Source organism: Lagenorhynchus albirostris, chromosome 4, assembly GCF_949774975.1.
Source record: "Lagenorhynchus albirostris chromosome 4, mLagAlb1.1, whole genome shotgun sequence".
NCBI lineage: Eukaryota > Metazoa > Chordata > Mammalia > Artiodactyla > Delphinidae > Lagenorhynchus > Lagenorhynchus albirostris.
The window spans coordinates 96,290,436-96,304,735 of record NC_083098.1 but is presented as its reverse complement, the minus strand read 5'-3'; the positions used below and the strand labels follow the sequence as shown (position 1 = coordinate 96,304,735).

The following is a 14,300-nucleotide window of genomic DNA, read 5'->3' as shown; positions in this document are numbered from 1 at the left end:
TTTGTCTCTAATCCCCTCAAACCGCCCTTTAGGCCAAGTGACTTGTCCAAATCCGCGCAGCCAAGCCAGGATTCCCTCACCTGTAAAAAATACAAGGATTAAATCAACGAGCCATAGAGAGCATCCACCTCCTGGTATAGTCACAAAAATCAAATCAATGGGGAAAGAACGAAAAAACGTGGTTTGTAAAGGAGGGAGTGGTAAACGAGGTCAGAAGATAGGTGGGTGGAGCGGCTGAAAGAAAAGCCAGGCTGGGGGGTCGGGGGCAGAACAGGGAATCAATTAAAGCTCCAGTCTCTAGCCGCGGATCGCGCTCGCCCAGCGCTACGAGCTGCCAGGGAGAGCCCGGGAGGCGCTGCGCCGGGTCCCTGACCCCGCCCCTCCCTAGCTCCACCCAGTCCTAGGCCCCGCCTTTGGCCCCACCCCTGCCCCAACCCCACCCCACCCCCGGCCCCGGCCCGCCTCCTAGCCCCGCCCCCAAGGCCCGGAAGCGAAAGCAACTCCTCCTCTTCCGAGCGGGGTCACGATACCGCCGGCGGGATCCGGGATTCCGAGAGTGAGGGCTGCTCGGCGGGTTAGGGCGGTCACCGGCTGGAGCCATGACCGCGAACCTGCGCACCGCGCTCATTTTCGGCGGCTTCATCTCCCTGATCGGCGCCGCCTTCTACCCCATCTACTTCCGGCCCCTAATGCGGCTGGACGAATACCGTGAGTGACCTCTGACCCCACGCGGTGGCCTGGGCCCAGTAACTGAGAGTGACCTCTGACCCCACGCGGTGGCCTGGCCTCAGTAACTCCCCTCCCTTCCCCACGTGGGGCCATGGTCAGAGCTTTGTTCGCCGGTCAGGGAGACCCGGGTTCGAATGTCGCTGTGTGCAGCTTTGTGACAGTGGACAAGTGACTCAATCTCTCAGAATCTCAGCAACCCCTTTAGTAGTTATCTGTTTGTATAATAAAATCATCTAGCCTCTGGTGAGACTCAAAGGTGGTAATGAAAGCAATCTGCACATAGTAGGTCGACACTAAAAAGTAGTTCATACTCATATTCACCGAAGTCTTTTAATGTATCTCATTAGGCACACATTGGACCATTTAATTTACACAACCTCACTTTGAGGTAGGTATTATTATCTGTTTTACAGATGGGGAAACTGAGGCTCAGCGAGGTTGTTCAACATGCCCCAGGACACACAGCTAGTAAGTGGCAAGACAAGTATTCCTACTCCCGCCTCTGTTTCCAGACCTTGCAGACACTGAAACTGGGAATGATGATGTTGAGGGTAGGGAGATGGACCCTAATTATCCTGAGCTTGAAGGTGTTTTTATTGCACTTTATTTCCACTCCCAAAGATGTCTTTCAGTGGAAATGTTTCAAACCTAAACTGTTAACCTGGGTTTTTGAGTTTTTCCTCTCCTTTCTCCTCAAATATTTTTTCAGATTCTGCTGTCTTCATTTTAAGCTGGTTGCTCACATGACAATGGTCAATATCCTGAGAGTAATTTTCTTCCTTAATCATTCAAGTCCTATCATTCTAAAAGCCAAGCTCTCCTTCCTTGAGACCTACACCTCAGCAAGGATTAGCACTTTGATACGTCTGAAACCATCTGTCAGAGAGAAAATATTAGGCATTAGAAGCTCATTTTGTTCTCCAGGAAACCTGAACCGTCTTGGAGATGGAAGAGGGCCAACTGTGCCCCTTGACAATATTAGCGAAGGCTGAAAGCTTGGTGATTTGAAGGCGAAAGCTCCGTGTAAATGCTCTGCCCATTACAGATGCTACAACATTTGGTTTCTGAGTTAGAGTGTTTTAAGTACACAGATTTCCTTGCGGCTTCTTTTCATCAGCCAAGATTGAAATGGCCTCTGCATTCTGCCTCCCAGCCTGTCTCCATGCACCATGCGTGAGGGTGAACACGGGGCTGTGTGAAGCCCTGTATAATCTATCTGCATTATCCGTCCTTATTGCATCCTTGCCCCACGCTGTTTTATGACAGCCTCTAGAGTTGAACTGGGGACAAGGGGGTCTGCTCTGGATCCCACTAGAAAAGTTTCAGTCACGAAGACTAGAGCGGTGGTTTTCAACTGGGAATGGTTTTTGTCCCCCTAGGGACAGTTGGTTCTATCTGGAGACATTTTTGCTTGTCACCAAATGGACGGCATAGGGTGGGCTAGTGTGTGCTACTGACATCTAGTGCATAGAGGCCAGGGGTGCTGCTAAACTTTGTGCCATGCACAGGACAGCCACCCCTGACAAAGAATTATCCGGCCCAAAATGTGAATGGTGCCAAGGCTGAGAAACCTTCCTCTGGGTCAGATGCTCAGGGTGTGGGTTTGCGCTGTGTCTCCCAACAACAGTCTTATAGGGGTAGTCCGGAGTCTATGGTTGTCTGAGTCGCCTTGAGACAGACGGATTAGGCCTTTTAAGTGAGCATTTAGTGCGTGTGGCTACAATATCTGCATTTTTAACTGTAAGGCAGTCAACACCTGCCCACTTTTCTGGTTCAGTTTTAATTAATTTGGACACTCTTATCTAAGAGTCATAACTGATTCCTTAAACAGGTAATGATACTAAATAGCTAATATTTATTGAAAGCTTATTATATGTCTGACACTCTTCTAAGCACTTCTTATATATCAATCCATTTGGTGCTCATAACAACCCTTCATTGTAGCTGCTGTGTGATCATCATCCCCATTTTATATGTGGACAGACTGAGGTATGGAACAGTTAACTTGTACAAGAACCCACAACCGATGAGTCCCGGATCTGGGATTTGCACCAGTGCCCTTAATCGTGACACCAGGGCACCATACTGTCTCTCTAAGAGGGTGAGAGAAGTAAGTCAGATGAGGGTCTAAATCCCTTACTAGAGGAGGACCTTAAGGTGCGTTACTCAACCTCTCGGAACCTGGCCTGTTTCCTCATCTGTAACAGTGGAATTTGCAGGACTGAATTTACATGTTTTGGGGTGAATTAAATGAGATAACAGGTGTAGAAACACATAGTATATTTTTACACTAGGCTTCCCATAAAAACATTTAAAAAATTAGGAATCACAAGGGCAGGGAAGTGAGACAAGGAGATTTAAGCAGGTGGACCGACCCAGGTGAGGCATTCGTGACCGGGTCATGGGAACCCTCTGTGAGGACGGAGCTTCAGTTCATTTCAGCGCATTCAGCTAGCATTTAGTTAGCTTCCTTTTCATTTTTTTAAACCTGGATTTTAGCAATTACTGTGTGCCTGGCACTGTGTTAGGTGCCAGATATATGTGACCGGACAAGACGGTCAGAGCTCTTCTCTCATGTCACTGCCTCACACGTACCTAGTCCCCCACCCACTCCCTGCACTCTGAGCTGGTCTCCCTGCTCCACTGGTCCCCAGGACCACCCATTCTTTACCCAGCAGCCACTGTGGTCTTTCTGGTTAGTGTGTTGCTGCTGATCTATCTTCTTTGCATTTGTAGTCAAAGATTTCAGACTATATGATTTTGATTTTTTGATAGGTCAAGATTTGCTTTGTGACTTGGTACAAGTCAGTTTTTGCAAATGTTCACTGTTTGCTGGGAATGATGTATATTCTCTTGTTTGGGAGTACAGAGTTCTGTATATGATGGTTCCAGATCATTCTTAATTCTGACTTAGATATCTTGAGGCCATATTATTCTGTGCACATAATCTAGAATATTCTGGAGGGGGCTCAATTATTATTATATGAGTCCTCTTTACCCCTAATATTTCTCCCGAACTCTGTTTTATCTGATATTATCATAGTTACCAGCTGTCTTTTGGTTAGTGTTTTCCTGGTGTGTGTGTATATCTATATGTATATATAGAGAGATATAGATATCCTCTTATATTTAGCCTTTATTTGTCCTTAAGTCTTATAACCAGCCTAAACTGGGATTGTTTTTAAATAAATTTATTTATTTTATTTATTTAATTTTGGCTGTGTTGGATCTTTGTTGCTGCGCGCGGGCTTTCTCTAGTTGCGGCAAGCGGGGGCTACTCTCCATTGTGGTGCACGGGCTTCTCTTGTGGAGCATGGGCTCTAGGCACACGGGCTTCAGTAGTTGTGGCACGTGGGCTCAGTAGTTGTGGTTTGCGGGCTCTAGAGCTCAGGCTCAGTAGTTGTGGCGCACGGGCTTAGTTGCTCCGCGGCATGTGGGATCTTCCCGGACCAGGGCTCGAACCCGTGTCCCCTGCATTGGCAGGTGGATTCTTAACCACTGCGCCACCAAGGAAGCGGGATTTTTAAAAAATCCAATCTGATAATCTTTTTAAACTGTTGGATTGAGATCATTTTCACTTATGTTTACTGATATATTTACATTTATTTTTCCTATCTTATGTTTTCTATGTATTCTTCTGTTTCTCTACTTCCCTTTTTTCTCCTTTTCTGCCTTCAAGGCTTCTTTATTTAATTCTCTTACCCTCTACTAGTTTGAAAGTTTTACATTCTCTTTTTCTTTTGTGGTGACAGTTTAAAGTTAGTCAATATCTTTACCTCCTATGAAATATACAAAGACCTTAGAATGCCTTAGCTCCGGTCCCAGACGCCCCACCCGCCCTGCCTTGTGTTTATTACTCCCCAGATGACTTAGTACCATCCGTGTTTTATACAGTCACTGATTGTTTCTCTTTACCCTCATTCTTTACTCACTGATCCTTCTTTCATCTCACACCTTTCTAGTTTCAGTTTTCTTCATTCTGAAATACATCTTTGTGTTTCTTTGGTGAGAATTTGTAACTGGGAACATCCATTCTTGTGTGTCAGAGAATGTATAGAACTCCAGGTCTTCCATTGTGGCTGTCGGAAAGTCTATTGTGCTGTTTGCTCTTTGAATTGGATCCTCTCACTCGCTTAGTCAAAATACTTCAGTAACCCTCTGCTGTCCTCAGAGTCCAGCCGGTGGAAAAGCATTGAAGAATTTGAATCTGGAGTGCAAGGTGATCAGATTCACTCTTTCCAAGAATCTCTGACTGTGTGTGACGGAGGGGCTGGGAGGGTCAAGGTTGGAGGTAAGACGGCCAGGTACGGGAAGGCTGTGCTTCCTGTGACCTCAGGGAGAGGTGACTGTAGCCTTAACCAGAGTGGTGGTGGTTATGGGACTGGGGGAAGGACTGAATTCCGGAGCCAGATTTAAGAAATAAATCCTCTACAGGGATTTGTGACTGATTAGCTCAGGGCTGAGGGAGGCAGAGGAAAGATTGACACCCAGCTTTCTGGGTCCAGCAGCTGAGGAGATATGGTGCTAGACATTATGAAATACAGGAAGTCTGTTTGGGGGACGAGAGGACATGCTAGTTCGGTTTGGGGTGTATTGAGTTTCAGGTACCTGGATATGCTTCTGGAGATTTCCTGTAGGCGATGGGAGCTGAACCACAGGATCTGAGCTGGAGCTGGAGATGGCGCGTCACTGGCATTGGATGGGAAGCAGAGTCATTGCAGTAGGTGGGGCTCCCAGGCAGCATTCAGAGATTGAAAAAGACAAGCTGGTCCAGGGCAGAATGCAGGTGAACACTAGCATTTGAGGGTCTGAAGAGCAAGTGGTCAGAGGAGGAAGGGTCCTCAAAGGAGTGGCCAGAGCGCGAGGATTAAAACCAGAAGAGGCTGCAGTCTCAAGCCCCAAGAAGATAGCTCTTCATGAAAAGGGGGTGGTCAGCAGGGCTAGGCTGCTTGAAGACGGTAAGAAAGAAAAAAAGTGAAAATATCCATTGGATTTAGCAAAAAGAAGGTAAAGCTCATTGGTTGTTTTGTTAGAAGTGCTTTCAATGGTTTGATGGCAGAAAGCAGATAGCAGTGGATTGAAGAGTAAATAGTATATTGGGTTGACTGTTTAAAGATGTTGGTCTGTATGGAGAGGAGAATAACGAATTATTTTGCAGCTGGTCAAGGGGGCTGTTGTGTTTTCGTTTTGGCTGGGAGCAGCGGGAGAGCCAAGAGAGCCTCTGGACAAAGAAGACTGCTGGAGAGAGAAGACAGTCCATAGAGTGGGAGGTGGCATGGGATCTTGAGATCAGATGGAGGAGGGAGACTTGGACCAAAGGCAGGACACCTCTTCCAGCAACTGAGGAGAAAGGCAGGTGTGGATACCTCTAGATGTAGCTGTGATGTTGGGAGGTTGTAGATGCTTCCTGTTTGTTGTGGCTTCTGTTCTCTTTGTGATGCAGGAGGTCAGGTGACTATGCGTGAGAGGCACAAGCCCCAGCCAGACTCTCCCTCCTTGAGACACTCTCTTCCCTGGGCTTCGTGACTGCCCCTCCGCCAGTACTCCTGGCTTTGCCCTTTTGCTCCTGCCTTTCATCCACTCCTTAGCCTCTCTTGTTGGCTGTTTCTCTTCTGAGCGTCCTTCATACATTTATGGTCCCCAGAATTCTGGGCAGACTGAGGAGAAGCCCACAGTCCTTGGAAAGGCCGGGCAGACACCCAGTCCTTGAGAAGGGGAGCCAGAGGCTAGCAAGGAGCCCAGGCCATGTAGGGCCCAAGTGTCGAGACACTGCTGACCCTTCATCTGGGCCAGCCTGACTGATGCTGGCCGGCCTGGGTATGGGGACAGGTAGGCTCTAGGGCCCCTGCTGGAATAAGCCTCAAGGCAGTAGAAAAGAGGCACAAGGCTGCTTAGGTAAAATAAAGCCAAGGAGATCTTCTACGATTTAAAAGCAGACAGGCCATTATCACAGACTGCTGTGTTGAATATCATTTTGACATTCAGTGTGATCTCTAGCTCTTTCACTAACTCAGCCAGACTTCACCGAGTATTAGGGGGAATACAAGGTCAGTTCCACACGTGATACCTGAGTAGTGAAATGAGCACTGGGGAGATGGCAGTTGGCATTGGCAGTTGTCATTCCCACACCAGAAGTGTGGGGATGGTTCTGCTGTGCTTCTGGAGGGAATCCAGACGTTGCTGATTAGCTTTCAGCCTATTGGCACAGCATGATTCGTGGGAAGAGCCCACATTCAGGGAAGCATACTTGAAGCTATACGTATAGCGCACATTCAGGCGCTATAACTTGAAGGCTGGTCTGCCTTTTGTCTCTGCATCCTGGAACCAGACAGTGATCCTGAATGTGGCTTTAAAAAATAACAGCATTTCAGGGCGACCTGTGAAATGAGACAGAATAAGATCATTTTCTGTGATCCTGTTCATGTTTAACTTTAGTTAGATGTGCAGAAGCACAAAGGGTTTTGCCAGAAATCTTGTGTTCATTCAGTCCCCTCATTTAGGTGACTTGTCCAAGGTCACCTAGCACATTTATTCCTGGATAGACACTAGACCCTAACTCCCCAGCCTTGTCTGCTGCTTAATGATGCCCTGTTTCACCTGCTTTTAGGACAGGGGAGAGTGTCTGCCAGTAAAGCCAAAGGTTACGTGGGAGAGCTGTGATACCTCACTTCTCCTCCCGTTCCCCTTCCGCCCCCAACCTCAAGCGTGTGGTACAGAGTCAGAGCAGGCCTGCGAGAAATCACTTGACTCAGAAATGCCTCTTACCTTGGAAGGGCATTTTCCCGATTATATGGCAAGTGCTCAGAATATGCTTTTTATTCTTTTCACCTTAGAGTCAAATGAAATGCGCAGACTAAAGTCTTATTTTCTAACAGGCCTTACAAAGCTGCCTGGATTCTACCACACACCCTGGTGAGAAACTAAAGTGTTCATGGTATTGGAAGGAGCCCACGCTTCCGATGGCCCTTTGGTCCCCCCAGCCGCTGGCTCACACTCACCCCCAATACACACGTCTAGTTCTGGATCACCCCGAAGTCAGACTGCAGCAAAGTGGGAGCATTAGAAAAGTATTATTTTATTTTATTTTTGCTATTTTTAAAAGAGACTTTCAATTAATCATCATGGAATAGTCACAGTGCTCTTGGACTTCCTTATACTTGTTTTGCAGTTGTGTATTTTTGTTGTTAAAAAAAAAAAATCCCAGCCGACAGAGAAGATCTAAGAATAGTACAATGAATCCCTTTATGTCCTTCACCTAGATTTACCAGTTGTTAACATTTTGCCACATTTGCTTTCTCTCGCTATATATATGTTACACGTCTATACATACATACATAAGGACACGCATATGTTCATATATAATTACATTCCATATATAATCGTTACTACTATTTTGCTGAACCATTTGAGAGTGAGTTGAAGACCTTGTGAGCTTTGATGCCTAAACACTTCAGCATGTATTTTCTGAGCACAAGGACATTCTCTTACATAATCACAATTATCCAATCCAGGAAATTTAATATTGACACAATGTTATTATGTAATATACAGTCCATATTCAAATGTTGACATTTGTCCAATTACCTCAGGTTGTGAGTTGCTTTTATTTGAACTGTTCATTGGCAGGAGGAGATGGAGGGGTGTTCCCGAGGTGATGGTTTCACTGTGTAGGCCCCCCCCCTCCTTATCTGCTGGTCCTCCCCAAGAGCACCCTCAACTAGTCAGTAACAAGACCACTGAGGGGGCTGACAGTTAGGGCACGCTGTATCAATTTGCTGTGAATGTTAAATAAAGTAGCAAGTCACACAGATTTCACAGTATGGACATTTAATATAAGGATAGGTTTCATGTTCAAAGACTTAAACATTACGAGGTAGCTTCTTTTGCTACCATACAAAAATGAGCCCGTCTGCATGTATTACTAAGTTTTAAATAATCTGCCTTGGCCCTTTGAGTAGAGCTAAGGATCCTCAATTAAAACTGCAAATCAGCTCACTGCCTTAGCACCAGGGGGCAGAGTCGGGCTTGCTGAGACACTGGAGAGGGAACTTCTAACGGGCATCGCAAAACTCCAGGCCCCATGCTGCATATTTGCGTTTCTATCATTTCACTCCTGATAGAAGCATGCTCACTACTAAAAGGTCAGTAATTAGCTTATCCTGATTTGCCCACATAGTTAAACCCCTGACTTCTGTGTTGCCCTTTTTTCCAGAGGTTGAGAGACATTTGCTGTTTCTCTAATGATAGCAAAACAGAAACCTACTGTCAACCTCATCAAGATGTGCTCGCTAAGTCCCAAGGGACCAGTTTGTTTTCCCTTTAGCGTATCTCGCATTCACAAATAAAGTGTCTTTGTGTCATATCATGAATTTATATAAGACTGCTTTGGCCTTAGAGTATTTATAAAACATTAATGGATTAAAGAACCAGGGGATGTAGATAGGACGCTAATACCGGTTATCACTTGGTAGGAACTCCTTCTGCAAATGGGTTTAAATTGCCCATCCAAGCCAAAAAAAGAGGGGGTTGCATAAGGACAAGGATTATAAAGAGATTATGGTCTATTTAAAATAAATCCTCAGCCTCTCTCCAACCTCATTAGCAATTAGCAAGGAAGTGTGAAGACAGGGATTCTTTTCTCTTCACTTGTTTCTCCATTTCATTGTAAGAGGTGAGAACACAAATGAGGCATTCCTTTGCCACCAGAAGTCAACTGCCTCTGATGCTTGGCAGCCTGCCAGCTTCTTTGGCTTTGCAGGACCTGCCTCTTGGAGAATGTGTTCCGTTCACCAGGTTGTCTGATTCTCTCAAACCTGGACATCTAGAATGCTTTCTGGCAATCAAGCATGTGTTAAAAATTCATCTCTTCCTTCTTCCATGATACTGGAGAATGGACCTTTTAGCTGTGAAAAATGATATCTGTTTTTGTTCCTGGCACGATCGATGACAGTGTAGTCTTTTACTAGTTGGCATTTTCTAAGAGCATGTTTGAGACACATCCGTACTTGGAGACTTACATGGTGACAGCATGGTAGGGCTCACTCCTACAGGAATTTAACTTCTTAGGAAATGAGATTGCCTTTTGTGTTATTTTAGGAAGTCTGACGCCTCAGAGGTCCCATTGTCACCCACTCTTTTGGCATCTCTTGGTCCACAGGGTCTTGGTTGTTGTTTACCTGCTACTTTTCAGAGAGGCCCAGTGGAGCCACCAGACCCTTCTGTATAAGCAGCTTCCTCATGCTGTGTCTCCTCTGTCTTGCTTAGAATTGGATGTCAAGATTCACATAATCCCTGTTGCCCGGTGTTTTATTTGCCAAAGCAAAACTTAGCATTGATAAAACTCTCAGACAGGTCACTTAGGATTGACTTTCCGTCACATCACCGGAGAAGCAAGTTCAGTGAATATTTGATTTGGAAAAGCCCTGTTTCCTATACCTTTATGCTTGTGTATCTTTATGAGAATAAAGAAAACTGCCTAATATTAAATAAGAGCTAAACGTGGATTTAAAGAAACACCGTCAGCCTGATTAAAAGAAAGGTTTGATTACAACACTTAATTACTATAATATAGTAGTAAACATCCTTTGGCTGCAAGTCTTTCTGCTGAAAAGCCACCATTTGTTTTTCAAGATACTTAAAATAATAAGTCTTTGTTTTCACAGGCCTTAGGTTTATTCGACACCACTTAGAAAGATGTGTGAGGGCTTGAAGCCCACAGACATAAAATGCCCAGTTTCTCTTGGCCTTCGCCTGTGGGACATCTCCAAAGAGACTGGCTAAGCTGCTGACGCTAAAACGTGCTTACTAATTGGCGTAGCACCTGCAGTCAATTAGGGAAGCTTCAATTATCCAAACCAAAGCCACCCACCCAAAGATTAATTTTCTGCTCTATTTCCTAGGAAAAACATAGCATATTTAGCTCTGGGTCTAGGCCCTCAGTGGAGTACATTTTAGACACCTAAACTGCATCGTTTTCTCCTGAATTGTACTTGTTCCTGCAGTTCAGCAGCCTTGCTCTCCTCATATCACACCCACCAGTTCTTTCAAAATTGTTCTTTTGCTGTTGTTTTTGTTGCTTTTCCAAACTGCTGAGATCACTGGGAAAAGATGTTCATTAGAAGCTTTTCTTCTGAAGTACGGCTTGCTTTCTTTCACTGAAAATATCCAGTCTTTTTGCTTGATAGGATCTAACTTCTGTAACGTAAAAGCTTTGGGCAATGGCAGCTCTGAATTTAATAGCACTCAGATATATTGTTTCCTAATTGTCCTGTGTCATTGTTCCACGTAGATACAAAGATTTCCACTGCCCTGCCCCACAGTCCCCTCTCTAATGAGTAATTTTTCTGTTGTGTTTCTCAGAGAAGGAACAAACCATAAATCGAGCTGGTATTGTCCAAGAAGACGTGCAGCCACCAGGTAAACGTAAAAATCACAACAAAGTCTCACGTGTACTAGTGTGTTGTCGTTGGGAGTGGTGCTTTGCAGCAGGAGAAATCTTTGCTTCGAGGCTGGATTGTAACTGTGCCGTTATTTCCCAGCAGTTGCCGTTTTAGAGGTTGCCACCCCAAGACTTCCTCTTAATATGTTACTCCAGAAGAGTTTTTGCAAGTTTACACATTTCTCTTCTGCATTTGATAAGTGGGCATAAGTGTGTAGCAAGTGTGCAATTAACTATCAAGCATAAGTAGATGTTTTGCAGACATATTTACCAAGCACCTATTTAAACACCACCGTCATGGGAAAATACTGTTTACTTATGAGCTATTTTAATCGATGCGGGATTCTGCTTTATACAGAAGCTCACAAGTTCCCTGTATGGCTGAATGGTTAGTTACTTTGAGACGATCCAAGTTGGCTGAGAATGAGAGGTTTCTAGCTTATTAGCCAAAACTCTTGTAATCTGTGGCAGTGGTCTTTTTTTTTTTTTTTAGCGGTCTTTTTTTTATTCATTTATTTTTTAACTAGGCCAGATACATATCTCCCTGATGTGGGGCAATTTCTGAGCCATTTAAAAGTCTCTTGTCAGCTGCCACGGCTTCCCAGCCGTCCTGTTCCGGGGTTCCGGCAACTTGCCCGCACTAACTCCAACTACATGGAAATTGCACAACTTCATTCTGATGTCATCTTAGTTGTTTGGGGTTGAGGGAAGTGGTAGGAAATTTAAAAACGAATCCTGTTTTTATTCGTGTTTCTTTCTATAGGGTTAAAAGTGTGGTCGGATCCATTTGGCAGGAAATGAAAAGGCTATCACCACCTCTGATTATGAAAGTAGACAGAGTCTTCATGCTTTCATTTCTGTAGCAAGTACAATAAATCACCTGGCTAAAGAACGATGGCTGGAGAAGAAAACTCTAGAAGGCTGTAAAGAAGAGTAGTGTGCACCAGGATTAATTCCCTTCTTAAGTATCAAAAGAACCCTGAAACAAATCACACCATTACAAAGGTTTTCATGATTTGGTTTCCTTTCTAAAAATGAAGCTTTCTCACCCAGCTGCATTTGGAGGTGATCTACTTATTATTCAGTCTCTACCTCTTACCCACCTGAGCTGTGACATGAATACAAGCAACCCGTAGACTTGGGAAGATCCTAGTCTGTTCTGCCGTCTTCCAAATAAGAAGTTTCAGTGAAAACCCACCATATTGAGCAGCCTCCTAGGGCTCTTTGAAAATGTTAAAGTTGATAAAACTCTTTGAGGACAAGGTACATTGTACTCTTTAAGAATAAAGAGTACAACTCATCTATCTCATCGGGAGGGTTGCTGCATTTTGAAAAATAAATAACTATGAAGCAAATCAAGCTAAATGGGTATGCACGCCTAGTAGAAATCATGTTGAATTAACTGAGTGAAAATATGTATATTAAAATGATTTCTTTTTACTTCACAATGGTGTAAGATTTTTTGTAAATCCTTCTTTGTAAGCGCATTAAATGATACCCAGAAGTATTATTTGACTACATTATATTTGACTAGGTATTTGACTGTTTGGTGTTTGTATACAAGTAAAATTGTATACAAGTAAAAATCTTAAAGGTAAATAGCAAATGTATTGAGACAGATATTTATTGAATGCGATTCTCTACCAGATACCTCACCAGGTGCTGCAAAGATGAACATGAGAATACGAATTTCTTTCTCTAGTGCTCTCTCTGGCCCCTTACTAGATCATGTGCTTTTGAAAGACACATCTTTTTCGTTTTTACATTTCCCAGAGTGCCTTGCACATTACTGTACGCTGTCTTTTAGATGAGCTACCTGATGACATAATTTTATTATTGTGAACTGGGAGATGGCTTAACAGACAACTGGCATAATTATGTTAATTACTGTCAAAAAAAAAGATTGATAGTTCCAAAACCAAAGTCATCATTTTTGGTAGGCATTCCCTAACATTTAATTGACTTACAGTTAACAGCCTGATAAAAGAACTGACTCATTTGGGGGACATTTGACCACTCTTTTCCTTGGAGGGGGCACCAAAAGGTTGTGTGACTTAAGAGTCAAGCCCCTTGTGGGTGCTTAATCGAGATTCCTCTGTGACTGAGGCCAGCGCCTATACATCTGCTTTGGAAGATATCCAGGCTGAAATGACTGTGTCTGCGTGTCATAGACAAGAACTTTGGGGCCTCGATGGCCTGTTTGTCGGCTGAAACAGACTCAGTTTAGTCTCCTGAGTGAGACCTATGTCCTGGCCTTGACCCTACCTTTGGTCCACCTCTTTGCAGAGATAAAGAGGCTTTCTGTGCTGCTCAGCTGCCTTGATGCTTATAAAAGGATTGCTCTTGATGTTCTCAGAGCTGTAGTGTCAGTCTGTGCTGCCCACGCTTGACAAAAGCCAGGTTGTAAGAGATGCTACTTGGGAAGACTGACTGAGGGCCTGGTGGTTCATCCACACTCCTCCCAGGTGTGCCTCCAGGATGATGAGGAAAGCACTCGAAAGAGGGGATCTTAGTCAAATACAGTTAGGAAACAGAGAGTTCAAGTTAATTAGGTTTATTTGCTTCTAATTTGACAATTTCCAAGAGAGACCTAACATTTCCCAAGTATATTTGATCACAGAACATTTTTTTACCAATTATCTTCTGGGCCTAGTGACCAACAACATCCTTTTGGGAACATTCTCCAAATAGTCTCGGGACCCTTTAACACTCAGAAATTTTTGAGAACTCCAAAGTGTTTCTTCTTAGGTGGGTTATATCTATAGATGCTTACTATATTAGAAATTAAAACAAATTTTTCATTTACGAATATCAATAATAAACCCATAGGTTACTATGACATATTTTTGTGTGAAAAATTTATTTACCAAGATGAAAACATAATTTGCAAATTTCTTTAATGTCTGGCTTAATAGAAGATGCTAGATTCTCATATCTACTTCTGCATTTGATCTGTTGCTGTATCACACGTCATGTGGCCTCTGGAAAACTACACCCTCATAAGAAGAGAGTAAAAAAAGGCAAAAAGCCTTTGATAGTACAGTATTATAAAAATACTTTTGATCATGCAACCCCCCTAAAAAGATTCCAGAGACCCCTCCAGGTACCTCCAGGTACCACAGTTTGAGTCTAA

At 44.0% G+C, this 14,300-nt stretch overlaps 1 protein-coding gene across 1 annotated transcript; it reads left to right on the top strand.

The window, feature by feature from the left end:
• The first annotated feature begins 501 nt into the window (after positions 1 to 501).
• Positions 502 to 14,006, top strand: SMIM20 (small integral membrane protein 20). The gene is made up of 3 exons (XM_060147330.1): positions 502 to 708; positions 11,089 to 11,145; positions 11,931 to 14,006. Exons 1-3 carry the CDS (start codon positions 600 to 602, stop codon positions 11,966 to 11,968), a joined length of 204 nt encoding a protein of 67 aa, XP_060003313.1. The 5' UTR covers positions 502 to 599; the 3' UTR covers positions 11,969 to 14,006.
• The last annotated feature ends 294 nt before the right edge of the window (positions 14,007 to 14,300 follow it).